The sequence below is a fragment of the Plasmodium coatneyi genome, chromosome 12 (genome assembly GCF_001680005.1).
Source record: "Plasmodium coatneyi strain Hackeri chromosome 12, complete sequence".
NCBI lineage: Eukaryota > Apicomplexa > Aconoidasida > Haemosporida > Plasmodiidae > Plasmodium > Plasmodium coatneyi.
In genome coordinates, this window is record NC_033567.1 from 719,799 (window position 1) to 734,985 (window position 15,187).

Below are 15,187 nucleotides of genomic sequence, written 5' to 3' on the forward strand. Positions count from 1 at the left end.
AACTCCTGTGAAAAAGGCTACTACGATCACCTACAATCAGCTCAAACAGCATTTGCACAAGTTCTTGCTGATTGTCAAAATAAATGGGACAAGGATCCCTATTGTATGGAATTCAAAAATACCTTTGATTTAACCAACAATAATAATCAAAACCCACTCACTTTAAAAAAAGGCGCAGAATATAAACCACAACAAACCACTGGCCAGAATATTACCGTTTATAAAGACGTCCAATTAGAATTAAAGTATGCATCCAAGACAAACACCCCCGCTATTATCTCCTCTGTCGCAGCAACAGTAGTCGGACTACCAACGGCTGCCTTTTTTTTATATAAAGTAACAATTACACAGTTACAGTTACAATTTACAAAAATATAAGAATATAATATAACTAATATATGTGTGTACACATACAACACACATATACCTATATATATATCTACATATACATACAAACATATATATATATACACATACATATATTTTTATGCCTTTTTTCCCCCCCACTTCCTTTCCTTTTTCCGTTAGTATAACCTTCTACCTGATTGGTTCCGCAATAACCAATTTGGTAACCATTTTAAAGGAAGAAGAAGGAAAAAAAGATCCACTGGACGACACCACTTTGAGAACGACGACGACGACATACTCACAGAACACGACACCTCAACGGAATATTCTACGGCACCTTCCACAGTACCTTCAACAGTGAGTTCTACGGAAGAGGTATCTACCATATATCATGGAAGATCATCACGACGACGAGGAGCAGGAACAAGTAATAATAGAAGGCAGCCACAACAACATCAGCAACAAAGACAAAACCAACAACAGAGACAAAGGAAGCAGCAAAGAAAGAACATACGTTATCAAGCAATATAGAACATGTTGCTACCCCCTTCCTTCTTCCTCCTTCCCTCCTCCCTCAACCCATCCATTCTAACTCTAATAAAGTGCATGATTCTATATATATAAAAAAGAAGAGTAAATGTTCCCATTATGTGCACATATATCTACATACATATATATATGTACATGTATGTAAGTACATATATGTATATATACATATATATGTAATGCACATAGTGGAACTTATCAATATTTCAAAGGGGAATTTCCCCCCTTTTCCATAATATCCATGAACAATTAATAACTCAAATAAAAAAAGTTACACATATATAGATGGGCTATATGTGCTACGGGGAAGGAGTAAGCAACATGGTAATTTATAAAAATAGATTTGGGGTGTATACACTATACAAGGTTTATATATTAACCCTTATCATGAACATATTAAGGAATTCCATAAAAGTATTAATCTAACAAATATATATATATAATCACAACATAAAATCGAATTATGACCTTAGAAGTGTAGCACTAGAATGTAGTAGTTCTTTTTCTTTTTTTTTGTGCAATTCTTCCTGATTGTTCATATGTTCTGTTTTTATGATATTTTTTCTGGGACGTTTCTACATTTTAAATTTTGACTCCATATATTTTGTCAATCCCACCAGGAGCTCTTTCCCACGAGGACGCTTAATAATACATATACCATAAATAAAGGAACTGTAATGTAAAAATCCTTCCACGGATATAGGAAAACAGTATAGGACATAACAAAAAGATATATGCAATGGAGAGCTGCTGGATAAAAAACTAAAATGGCCAATACGGGAAGGAGCCATTCCTTATTTTCACTAATAGCATGTGCCAATTTGTTACAACATTTTCTAGTTCCGATTTTCATTCTTCTACACTGTTCCTTAATTTTTAGAAGTATCAGCACTTTTGATTTAGCTTCCGTACTTGATGTTTTAGACATCCCATCCGACGCGCTATTTCTAGGAGAAGCTCCTTTAGGACTAGCAAGGAATTTATTCTGTTTTGGTCGTGGTTGTGGTGGTCCTTGGATTTTAGTTTCACCCATTAGTGATCTGCCAATTCTTATATTTAATGGAGCATTCTGACTAGTGCCATTATCGTATAGTATGTCTAATGGAATTACCTAAAAAAGAGGAGGTACGAAGGTGAAAAGAAAAAAAGCGTACATTCAAAATTTGTGCAGTGTACACAAATATTAGAGCAGAATCAAAAAAAAGGGGGTAAGGAAGGTGGAATTTTTGTTCCTTTCCTTTTCTTCTTATATTTTTAATAAGAAGCATAGAAGCTAATCATAGCGCATGTGCACGAATTATAATAATGTATTAGTTTCTATCTTACATGGTGGTTAGGATATTGCGACCATTGGCAACACAAGAACAGGTAGGCGAAGGTGAGGAGTATGGAAAATTTTGTAGGAAAGGGTGCCATTTTGTTATTATTCCTTTTTTCTTTTTTCTTTTTATTATTAGTAAACATTAAATAGAATCATTCCTGCGTATGTGTGATTCACGCGCTACGCTCCTTCTTTTCTAATTTTAGATGTGTGTACATGTAACTTCTATAAACTTTTTTATTTTTTTAAATTTAAAAATTAGAATGTCAACAATAATAATACATATGTAGAAGTTATGTAATAATTTAAAATAGTTTAAAAAAAAAAGTAGTTCATGTGAGTTACATAATTATATAATGTTTTTTCAAAAAAATTAAGTTCATGTGGATAGTAATTTTTCTGTATAGAAAAAATAATGTAAGCACTTTTTTCTCTCTCATTATATGTTGTAGCCCCCCCACACACTTCCTCACTTCTTGTTGTTGTTCTTCTTCTTCTAACGGTGTAATAAATATGGATTACATATGTTGAGCGCTGAATTTATATATGTAGATGTGTATATGCACATATATATCTACATATGTATACGTGTATGCGCATATGCGCTCAAAATTTTACTCCTTCTATTTTAGATACACCGATGTTTAAAAGGAAAGGAAAGGGAAGGAAGAAATAACAAAATTTTTGTGCTTATATCTTTCTGTATATTATAGAGGCGATGGAATTTTTTTTCTTTTAGTTTTAGGTGTAAGGGCATTAATGTTTTCTACTTAGAGTAAAAAGGGTGCCACAGTCAATAGAGTGTATATCAGTGTATTATTAGTTTATATTAAAGTGGGACGTGGTCATTTTTTTAGCGCATACATATGGATCATTATATATGGATGATTACATATATATGGATGATTATATATGTACACATTACCATGACTGTTATCATCGAAACCATTTTCTATACCACTTCTTTTATGGTAATATATAATGGTCATATAAAAATAAATGCAGCAGGAAGGAAGTAATGTAATGTGTACACAGTTTACCACGTTGTGTATAAGTGCACATGCATAACACTTCCTTCCCTTTCCTTCCATAGACCCCTTCCTTAAAACCTTGCTTCTTTCCTTAGATCTCCTTCCTACTCCTTAGAATGTCCTTCCCTTCCTTCTTAGACACCCTTTCTTCCTTCCACCAACCATTAAATAACCCACCTACCACCACCCTAACAACCCACCTACCACCACCCTAACAACCCACCTACCACCACCCTAACAACCCACCTACCACCCCTAAGAACTCACCTACCACCCCTAACAACCCACCTACCACCACCCTAACAACCCACCTACCACCCCTAACAACTCACCTACCACCACCCTAACAACCCACCTACCACCCCTAACAACTCACCTACCACCCCTAACAACCCACCTACCACCATACTACCACCCTAGCAACATCATTCTACAACCCATAACAACCCACCTACCACCCAGAACCCTAAACCTAATCCCTGAACACTAAATACTGAACCCTAAACCGTAAACACTGAACCCTGAACATTGAACCCTAAACACTAAACCTTAAAGTGTAAACCCTAAATCCTGAACTCTAACCATGAACCCTAACCCTTAGTCCTAAACCCATATCCCTAAGCCGTGTCTCCTAAACCCTGTACCCTAAACGCTGAACCTTAAAATAATAAACCCTAAAACCTTTAGCGTGAGCCCTCCGGAAATTAAAATCCCTATAAACAGCCTTTATAAAATCATGAGCGTTGTATTAGGAGTATGCACTTTCTAAAATTTTTAATAAGAGAGACAGGGAAAGATTCATTAGGATGTGCGAGGTTTGGCTAGGATACAGAGGGTGCTGAAGATTCAGGGGACGTTTTTACGTTTTATATAAGTGCGTTATATGTGGTATACTGGTGAGAGGAAGGGAAAGAGGATAAACTTATTTCCGGTGTGTTATATGTATTTAAGGGATGGAGTAGAATGTGCTCTAAATAGTATACATAATATATATGTGCACATATATTCCATGTAAGTGAAAACTTATTTATTTGTGTGTACTCATCGTATGAAGAAGTAAGGGAAAAGGGTAAAATGAAGCACATTAATATATAAGAAGTGGAATGTGCAGTAGAGGAGGATTAGGGTGATCTCAGTTAGCGCAGAATGCATATATAATGGAGGAGGGAGGAAAGGAAGGGTCTAAGGAGCAGGGAAGGAAGGAAAGGAAAGGGAGGTCTAAGGAGGAGGATGGAAAGAATGGTCTAAGGAAGAGGTAGGAAGGAAGGGTCTACGGAGCAGGGAGGGAAGAGAAGGAGAAGTAAGGAAGGTTTAAGAGGGAAAGGAAAAGGAGGTTTAATCTTTAAAGAAGGAAGATTTAAAGACGAAAAAAGAAGAAAAGTTTTAAAGAAAGAAGGTTTAAAGAACGAAGGTGTATAGAAGGAAGGTTATTGGGGGTGCTAGAATGATGGTTTATGGGTGTTAGTCTGATGGTTTATGGGGTTTAGAACGATGGTTTAGGGGTGTTAGAATGAAGCTTGTTAGGTGTGTTAGGTGTGGTAGGGAGGAAGGAATGTTGTTATGGGTGGTTGGTGGAAGTAAGATTGTGCTAGGTGATGGTAGGTGGAAGGAAGCGTTGTTATGTTGTAGGTTGTTAGGGATTGTAGGTTGAAGGAGGGTTGTTAGGTGGGTTGTTATGCGGTAGGTAGGTTGTTAGGGGTGGTATAGTGGAAGGAAGGTTGTGTTAGGGTGGTGGTTGGATGGAAGGAATATGTTGTTAGGTGGTAGGGTGGAAGGAATGAAGGGGGAAGGTGGTTTGTGGTACAGATAATATCATAGGGAAGTTACCTTTGTTAAGGGCACATTGCATATACATATACATATGTACATATATACATGTATATATATATGTGTGCTATATAGAGAACACCTTACGAGTTGTGCCAACTTAGAAAAAGGGAAGTTACCTTTGTTAAGGGAATATGGTTGTGTAATGGGGAGGGGGAATGTGTGTATATGCGCGCACACATAGGAGAAAGAAGGAGAAAAGTAAGAAGAAATTTTCTATTAGCACATATGACCACGTAACGAGTAGTCATCGTAGTAGAGAGAAAGCAGGCTACAAAATTTTTTTTTTACTTTAAGTTCAAATTGCATCAAATTGTATAAATAAGGAAGAAATAATAACTGCGATAAGGGAAAAGAGAGGAGTAAAGGGTACACATAATATATAATAATAGTATAATAGTAGTAAGGAATGGTAGGAATTGTTACAAATAAGCAATAACCTTAAAGAGAAGGAACCAATAAGTAGGAGTCAATCATTAGAAATAATAAATGTATTAGGGAAAGTTTAAGGAAATATATTTTTTTTTCTGCTCTTCCATTTAATCCTTTTAGTGTATTTTTTATTATTTTTTTTCTGAATAATTTTAAGCAGTACACAATATTATAAGGAGTTAAAATTCTGATACATCTGCCCTTTCATTATAACTAGAATGGAAAGAGCAGAAAATTTTCCCACATACTTCCCCACTTCCACGATCTTCAGCCTTTTTAAATGAATACATATAATGAATGAATAAACCAATGAATCAACAATTTTTTTCTCCTTAACATAAAGGAGTGTGTGTTTTATATATACAGAGGAAGAAGAATAATACCATTAGGACAAAAAATGGCACCAGACGCGGTACTCACACATTATTTTTTTTTTATTTAAAATAAATACAATATTATTAATACAATATTGTATGAATACAAATGCACAGCAGGTTCCATATGTGTGCAGCACGTTGCATATATATGTGCATATATGCATGCACACACAAATTAAATAAAAAAATATATATGCAATAGAAATAAATGTAAGAAAATACATATATAGAAAGACCCATATATATATATTTTTAATACCCACTACTTTTACTTTCAGGAAGAAAATGTATCAGTTAAATTACCCTCAGAGGAAATATACACTAAGTTGAATGCTCTAACAGCGTGTACCGCAGGGACCAGTAGCAAGCACAGATGCTGCGTAGGAACTAGGAATGATTTATATAAAGCATTAAAAATATTCAACTATGTTGAGGAAAATGCCAATTTAATTGCAGAAAACTGGTGTTGTGCACATATAATGAAAATGCCCGATTTTCCCCATGATGAACAATGTAAATTTTTATATTATTGGATAGGTAGTGAAATAAATGAAAAATTGGACGCAGACCCATTTAATGATGCTATGAAGACGGTGTACGATAAACTAAGGATGTTCCACTGTAGTAACAACTGCCCTAATATATATGATGGTATCAGTTGTGACATGTTCAAGAACAGTAAAATAGTATTCGACTACTGGTACAATTATAAAACGAAGAAGGGACTGCTGGAGTCCCCTGAGTTCCGCTGTGTTGATACAAATAAAGAGTACCTGAAAGGAGCCCTTTCAGCGTATACCAAAGTGCAGGAAGATTGCGACCATAATAGAATAAGTAAACAGAGTAAATACTGTCAGGATTTTAGAACAAAGTATGAAGGAAGTAATCCTAATATACTGCTAAAGGGAGACTGTCCTTCAGCACCTGGGGTAGGTGGTCTCCCAGGAGTAGGTGCCCCTGGGGCAGGTATCCCAGGTGTGGGAGTCCCTGGAGCAGGTATCCCTGTAGTTCCTGGTGCAGGAGTTCCAGGAGCTGTTACTCCTGCTGCTGCTGCTACTGGTGGTGGTACCACCACCTCCCCCACCACTACTGGTACAGTTGTTTCTTCTGTACTTGGTACATTAGCACTACCAACAATAACCTTCCTCCTATATAAAGTAAGTAATTAACATAATTATAATTACAACAATTACCATCTACAACTGCAATTACAATTAAAATTATAATTGTAATTACAATAGAAGAAATATACATATATGTACACATATATATATATAATGTGCATTTTGAACACACACTATCTCTCTTTTTATATGTAAACAATAAATATGTAAATAATAAATATTCATTTCAAATATTTAAAAATAAATATTTAAAGTGAATAATAATGTATCTATAGTCCATACATCTGTCAATTATTTTCCTTCATTAGTACAATTCTTTACCCCCCTGGATCAGTAACAAATTAAGAAACAGCGGTGGAAGGAACAGAAGAGGGAGAAGGTACATGGAGCAAAATTTCAACACATCCTCAGATGACGACAACTTTACAGAAACATATTCCATACAAACTTCTACAACAACGAACGGCGACGATTCTACTACGTTATATTCTGTTCCATATATTAGATAAGTTCTTTAGGAAAGGGAGAAAAAGAAAGAAACAAATATACTACTCTGCCACATATATATATATAGTTGTATATGTATATGTTATATATGTGTGTGTACTTATATGTGCTGCATTATATATGTATGTACATATATATGTGTATGTTGTATATATATAGTGTACAATGTATATGTATGTATGTGCGTTATATATGTAGGTATATATATATATGCTGCAAGAGAAGCACTGTGCGCATAAATCAATGAATTTGCGACATTTTGTACTTTCCCTCATCTTCCCTGTGAACCATTTGAACTCTTGAATTAAACCAATGTGAACCACTCCTATTATTATAAATAAGAAAAAAAAATAAAAGAAAAGAAGAGGAGAAAATCACAGTTTTCATATGTATAAAGTATAATATGGATTTAAAGTGGGAAAGGGAAATAAGGTTGTTAGTGGTTGAAGGAATGCGGTGTTAGGGATTGTCTAGGTGGTAGGGTAGAAGGAAATTTGTTAGGGTTAGTGGTAGGTGGGTAGGTGGGTTGTTAAGGGTGGTACGGTGGAAGGAAAGTTGTGTTAGGGGTGGTTGTTGGGTTGTTAGGTGGTAGGTGGTTTGTTAGGTGGTAGGTGGTTTGTTAGGTGGTAGGATGGAATGTGGTTGTTAGGTGGTAAGGTGATAGGTGGGTTGTTAGATGGTAGGATGGAATGTGGTTGTTAGGTGGTCGGTGCAGGGAAGTTTATTAGGGTGGTGGTAGAATGAAAGTAAGTTGTGTTAGGGTGGTAGGGTGGTAGGGTGGAAGGAAGATGTTGTTAGGTGGTATGTTGGAATGGAAGGGTAGGGGTGGTAGTTGGAAGGAGAAGGGTCTAGGGAGAAGGAATCAGGGTCTAAGGAAGGAATGGAGGTCGGGGGAAGTTAAGGAAGGAGGTCTAAGGAGGAAGGAAAGGAAGGAGGAGGGTCTAAGGAGGAGGAATGAAGGGAATTGTGTCTAAGGAACTGAAGCATGGGTCTAAGAGTTCCAGATGGTCTAAGCGCTGAAACAATCTCATTGTTGTCCGCCATTATCCCTCCTGTTATTGGAAGAGCAGAGGCAAGAGAATTCCCATAAATTTCTTTTCTTTCTATATATAAGGTACATATATATAGCATATTGGATAACATACAGATATCCGTTTATAACATTTTTTAAAAGGAGGGGCGGAAAAAAAATATATATATATATTCATCATTTATGTTGTTCAAAGTGCACACATATGTATTACATATATGCACAATAAATGTATATTGGTGATACATATTTCTGCACTTCGTCGTCCTCTTCTTCTTTTTTTTCTTTTTTCTTCCTTCCTTCCCTTTTCTTGTTTCCTTCTTTTTCTTTTTTTCTTTTCATTTCTTATATTGTTAAAAGAAAAAAAAGAAAAAAAAGAAAAAAAGAGAAAGAAAGGAACGAAAAAAAAGAAAAAAAAGGAAAGAAAATAAGGGTAAAAAAAAGGAGAAGAAAGGCAAGTGTGCAGGAGTGTGCACCTAAGAAGCGTATGTTCACGGAAATGTGCACGAAGGTGCACTTAGGGGTCGAAGGTGGAAGGATGTATGTTGAGGGAAGTGTGCACGAAGGTTCGCTTATGGATGGTAAGTAGAAGGAAGGTACTTCCTTAAGGAAAGGAAGGTTTAAGGGAGTAGAGAAGGAGATTTAAGATTTAAAGAAGGAAGGACTAAGAGGGAAAGAGAAGAAGAAAAAAAAAAGGAAGGTTAAAGTAAACAAAAGACGTTTCTATAAAAAAAAGAAGATCTAAGGAAAGAAAGGAAGAAAGAAGAAAGAAGAAAGAAGAAAGAAAGAAAAAAAAAAAAAAAAATGAAGGAATGAAAAAGAAGTGATGGAAAGGAAGTGAGGCTTAGGGTGTGAGAGTAGGTTCAGGGTTTACGTTCAAGAATGTAGCCTGCTACTTAGTTGTTTAGGGGGGTGCACACGGGTAAGGTGTATTAAAGGAAAAAGAAGAAAAATAATAAAAAAAAAAAAAAAAAGGAAAAAAAAAAAGAGAAAGAAAATTGAAGAAAAGGAAAGTAGAGAAAGAAGATGTGTACGTTTTTTGTGTACATAGTATGTGCATAATACTTAATGATGTATCATTATTACCTAAATAAGTAAACGATTTTGTTTTTTCCATTGAATGAATATTCCATGGCTGATTTCCATTCATTAAATAAATAGTGTTACAAAGAAAGAAAAAAAAATTAGAGGGAAAAGAAAAAAGGAGTGTTTAAGGGTTAAAAGAAGGAAGGCTTAAGGGCAAAAAATAAAAAGGAAGGTTTAGGGGGGAAAGGAAGGAAAATTAAAGAGAAAAAGAGGGCTTAAGGTGAAAGAGAAGGAATATTTAAAAAGAAAAAGAAGATTAAGGAAAAGGTGTAAAGAAGGTAGGTTTAAGGAAGAAAAAAAGAAGAAGGAAGCTATAAAGAAGGAAGTTTTAAGGTGTAAGGAAGGAAAGTTTTGAGACGGAAGGAAAGAAGGAAGGTTTAAGGAAGAAAAAAAGAAGAAGGAAGCTATAAAGAAGGAAGTTTTAAGGTGTAAGGAAGGAAAGTTTTGAGACGGAAGGAAAGAAGGAAGGTTTAAGGAAGAAAAAAAAGAAAAGGTGTAAAGAAAAGGAAGGTTTAAGTTGTAAACAAGAGAAGGTTTAAAGCATAAAAGAAGAAGGAAGGTTTAAGGAAAAAAGAAGAGAAGAAGGAACGAAGATTAAAGAAAGAGAAGTATGTTGTAATGTGAATGTAAAGTCATGGCAGATTCTGACGGAAAAATGTGGAAGGAGTGGCTACAGCAATGGCTAAAAAGTAATGTAGGGACACTTCAGAAGGGGAAAATTCAAGTAAAGGAATATAGGGATAAAGAGGGAGCATTGCTAAAAAGTGCAAATACATATAAAGTGTATAAATATATATGTGCCCGCACGGGAACAATTGGTATAAGGATGTGGTACACAGTGCAGTAGTTTATATGTTCTTATATGTTCAACACTTTACTTATATTTGCAGGAAAAATTGTGGGCTGATTTGAAGACAACATTTGAGAAATTGGTCAGTTGGTTGAGGAAACAGGAGTCAAAGGAAATAGCTCATCTCTGCGGTGAGATTACCGGTGAGAATGAAATAGTGATGATTGATATGAAGGAATTATGTAAAGGTATGATAGAAATAAAATATTTCATGAGTGGACTGGAAACAAAAAGGGAGAAGCCAAATGCAAATTCGGATGCGCAACCAACTAAAGAGACGTTCGGCGTAGATGAAGCTTATAAGCGATGCATAGTTGGTATGTTGGCCATGTTCGAATTTTATAAAGATCATTGTAAATTAAAAGAAGTTATACAAACGATTGAACGAAAAGTGAATGACAAATTAAAGAAGGAGAATAACCTTCAGGAAATGTTGGATAGATGTAAAGGAATTGGCATTCCGGATTTAATTATCGGCAAAGCAGCAGTTGGAAGTAACATTAAAGAATTTGCACAGCGGGATATGAATAAGGCAAGGAGTCGTGCAGATGGAGGAGGTGCAATTAGAAGAGTAGGTAGTGTGATGCAGGTAGGCTCAACCTATTGTTGGAATAAAACAAAACTGAATCTACAAAACCTAGATGATGCCACTAAACAAAATATTATCAAGTTATTAGGATTAAAGGAAACCACAGAACCAGACCAATCGAACATACTAGACATACTAACAAAAGATGATCCTAAGTACACCTTATCGAAGGGCGATTTGGAAAAAGCATTTGACAAAATAATGAATAATGGACAAACGTCACTACAGAACGGAGACATAGACACGGTAATACAGAATTTACAGGAGCAAATTCAACAAAAAATACCGGGAAATGGTCCTCCACCACCACCAGCACCACCACAAGCACTAACACAAACACCACTAGCAACATCACAATCACTACCACAACCAGTAGCAGCAGCACAAAAACTACATGGAGACTCTCCCAATGGTGAAGGAATTCTCGCCACCCTAGCTTCTGCTCTTTCTATTCCTGAGACAGCCATTCCTGCTGTTGCAGGAGCATTGGCCATACCAGCAGTTTTGTTAACTTCCTTCCTTTACAAGGTAAGAACAAAAAAAAACAAGAATCACACCACCAACCACCTAACAACCCACATACCACAATAACACCTCTTTTTTATTTTTGTTTTTGTGTAAATCACACTTCTCCTTTCAGAAGCATAAGCGCTCTGGGAACAACAGAAAAAAAAGATCCCTTAGGAGAGAATATTATGGGTTCGATGATGAGGACGAGGACGACTCTTCTACAGAATCATATTCAAGATCCAACCTAACAGCAATATCAACCAATTCATCAGAATATTCTATTCCATATACATCATCATCATCATCGTCCAGATGATCACTACCATCTAGATGAATGAGCATTTAAAATGTGTACAAATAAATGAATGAACAACATCTTCTCATATGAATGAACAACATCTTCTCATATGAATGAACACATAACAACATTACTTCTAGATGAAAAACTTAGATGAATGAACAACAAGAACATCTTCTTCTTTAGATGATTATATATAATACTTTGCGTAATGTTGTATTTATTATGTGCCCATACGCACACTAAAATAGTAATACACTAAAATAAAATAATAATATACCCCCCTACACACATAAGAAAAAAATTCCACCCCTTTTCCACCACCCCTACACACCTAAAAAAGAAGAAATTCCTCCCCCTATCCATCATACCTACACCTAAAGAAAAAAGAATTCTATTATTCCACCTATACGAAAAATATAATTCATTTTTTCTTTTTATTATTACTTCCATCATTGTATCTAAAAAAAAAAAAAAAGGAACGAATGTTGATCGCAAACATGGAGACATACACATACACATATACATAAATTTAATGCGTAAAACATGCTATTTTTATTCAATTATACCGTTAGAAGAAGAATGGTGCGAAATACAGTTGAAAGGGGGTGTAGGTGTTACATTTTTTTTCTCAGGAATAGGAACCACTTTTAACTTCACTTCTTTTAACCAACATATAATATAAATTCTAAAAAAATGAACTACATTTTTTGATCATTATTTTAAATTATATTACATAACACCTTCCACATATATGTATGTTATTTTTCTAATTTTTAAATTTAAAAAAATAAAAAAGAAGAGTTTAAAGGTAAAAACTTTAAAAAAAAAAAAAGTTTAAAAATAAAAAGTTTACACTTTCATACACACACGCACGCCTACAATAAAGCAGTTAATCAAATGCCACGCACGCAAACAACTTCACAAACAACTTAAATTAAAATATTCTCCACATTAAAGAGAGAAAAAAAAAGTGAAAAAAAAAGCAAAATGGCACCTCTTACAAAATATTTAATGCTCATCTTCGTTCTGCTGCTCCTGTGGCAATACCCTACTCATGTATGACAATAACAACTATTACACTTTTAGAGATCGGCGCACATATTCATTATGATTAATGAACTTTTTTTTATTTCGATTGGGGAAAAAAACACCTCCTTTGTTTTTGGTGGGTGGTAATACTTATATGTGCTATGCAAATTATGAATGTATTCTATTACTTCCTTCTTTTTTAGGTAAGTGCAATAAGCACATATGATTCGTCAGATTCAAGCAGTGCAAGCAGTGAAGGATCATCAACAACAAGTACAACTGCTACGAGAACACCATTACAAAGTCCATTTTATAATAGAAACAGTAATAACGACTCCTTTAAAAACACCTCTGTTGGTTCAAATGAACGACCTAAAATTCTTCATTTGGGTGTAGATTTAACACATTTACCACATGGAAGAAAAAGGAATAAAAATAACAACACCTTAACAGACAAAAGTGTTCGTGACAAATGTCGAAGGTTGTATAAAAAATGTAAATATGGAAAAATTAAACATAGAACCTTACTACTACTTATATTAGGTATGGTGGCACTTTTTTTGCTAATTCTATTTTTTGTGAGCTCACCTGATATAGGTTCTCCTGATGTCCTTGGATCATTTCCCGAAGATGCTAAGAAAGCTAACCCCTTAATTAAATGTTTCACAGGAACTCCCGCGCCTGTACCGTATGCCATATGTATATTAATTGTACTCCTTAAGATAGGTGCTTTATTAGCATTTTATTATTACCGAGCACGAAAAAAATATATCGAACGTTCCAAATACAAAAGGCACAAATTATAAATACAAATACAAATCTAAATACAAAAATTTTAAGTTATAAATACAACTTATAAGTTGTTGTAGTAATTGTTGTTGTTGTTGTTGTTGTTGTTTGTTGTTGTTGTTGTTGTAATTGTTGTTGTTGTTGTTGTTGTTTGTTGTTGTTGTTGTTGTTGTTGTTGTTGTTGTTGTTGTTGTTGTTGTTGTTGTTGTTGTTGTTGTTGTTGTTGTTGTTGTTGTTGTTGTTGTTGTTGTTGTTGTTGTTGTTGTTGTTGTTGTTGTTGTTGTTGTTGTTGTTGTAATTGTTGTTGTTGTAATTGTTGTTGTTGTTGTGCTTGTTTGTTGTTATACAAGGATTGTTGTGTAATTGTTGTTGTTGTTGTTGTTGTTACAAGGATTGTTGTAGTAGTAGTTGTTGTTGTGTTTGTTGTGCTTGTTGTGTATAAGTGGTAAATCCAAAATTCAAACTTATAAGTTGTAGGTGGTAAGTGCCTAAGTATTTAAGTGGGGAATGTTTTTCATTTTTCCTTTGTTTATATTTTTTTCTTTTTTTCTTTTTTTTTAACTTGCCCCTCAAATTAAATACATTTATGTATATGTAGTAAGAGTGATGTCTATTCATAAATTAGTGAACAACATATGTGAACGAAAAAAAATCATGTATAATTGGAAAAACATATTTGTTCCTTTTTTATATATATGCAATATTATATGCCACGCTAGTTCTGGACAGGGGGGAGGACATAGCATTATAGGCCAAATACTATTTTTTAAGAATAGGAAGATGTTATATACGTTGATAAGCAATATTATTTCTTTGTCTTTGTTCCTTTTGCCCCTCCTTATTATTTGCTACCCTCCCCCTTGCTCGTTGTGATGACCTATCATAGATGGTAGAATTGTCTATTGTTGTTGTTGATACGTCCGTTGAATATAGTGTGGAGACATCGTCGTCTGTTAATGTGTCGTTCTCAAAGTGATGACGTTCCATTGTTGTTGATCTTTTCTTCCTTGTGCTTCTGCTTCCGTTGTTGTTTCCAAAGAGGGTGTTACTTATCAAAGAAGATAAGGAAGTATACTGAACGGAAGTAAGGAGGGGAAGGAAGAAAGAAGATAAAGGGAAAGGGAAGAGTAGGAATATTTATCATAGAGCTTATTTTAATATTTAATGATTCAAAGAAACCAAATATAATATATTCCACTTTATACTATATATGGTTTCACCATGTGGTTCTTTTTACCTTATATAATAAAAAACTGACCAATGCCATTCCTCCTATGGGAAGTATGGAAGAGACAATGGTTGTACCAGTTGAGGTGGTGGGGGTGTCGCTGGTAGCGCTATCTTCAGCTCCCATAACTTCCGATGTGGATAGTGGTGCTGTTTCACATTTTAATCCTGATGAATTCCGATCGCAATGTTTTCCATATGTACTCTCAAATTGGTCACAATACGGTAAATTATCATGACTCTCACATTCCCTTTTCACATTA

At 34.8% G+C, this 15,187-nt stretch overlaps 1 protein-coding gene across 1 annotated transcript; it reads right to left on the reverse strand.

Annotated features, from left to right (window-relative positions):
* Window positions 1-1,501: 1,501 nt before the first annotated feature.
* PCOAH_00038390 (Uncharacterized protein) lies at window positions 1,502-2,310 on the reverse strand (the record flags this gene model as incomplete). Its single annotated transcript, XM_020060630.1, has 2 exons — window positions 1,502-2,005; window positions 2,221-2,310. 2 exons carry the CDS (start codon window positions 2,308-2,310, stop codon window positions 1,502-1,504), a joined length of 594 nt encoding a protein of 197 aa, XP_019916897.1.
* Window positions 2,311-15,187: the final 12,877 nt, after the last annotated feature.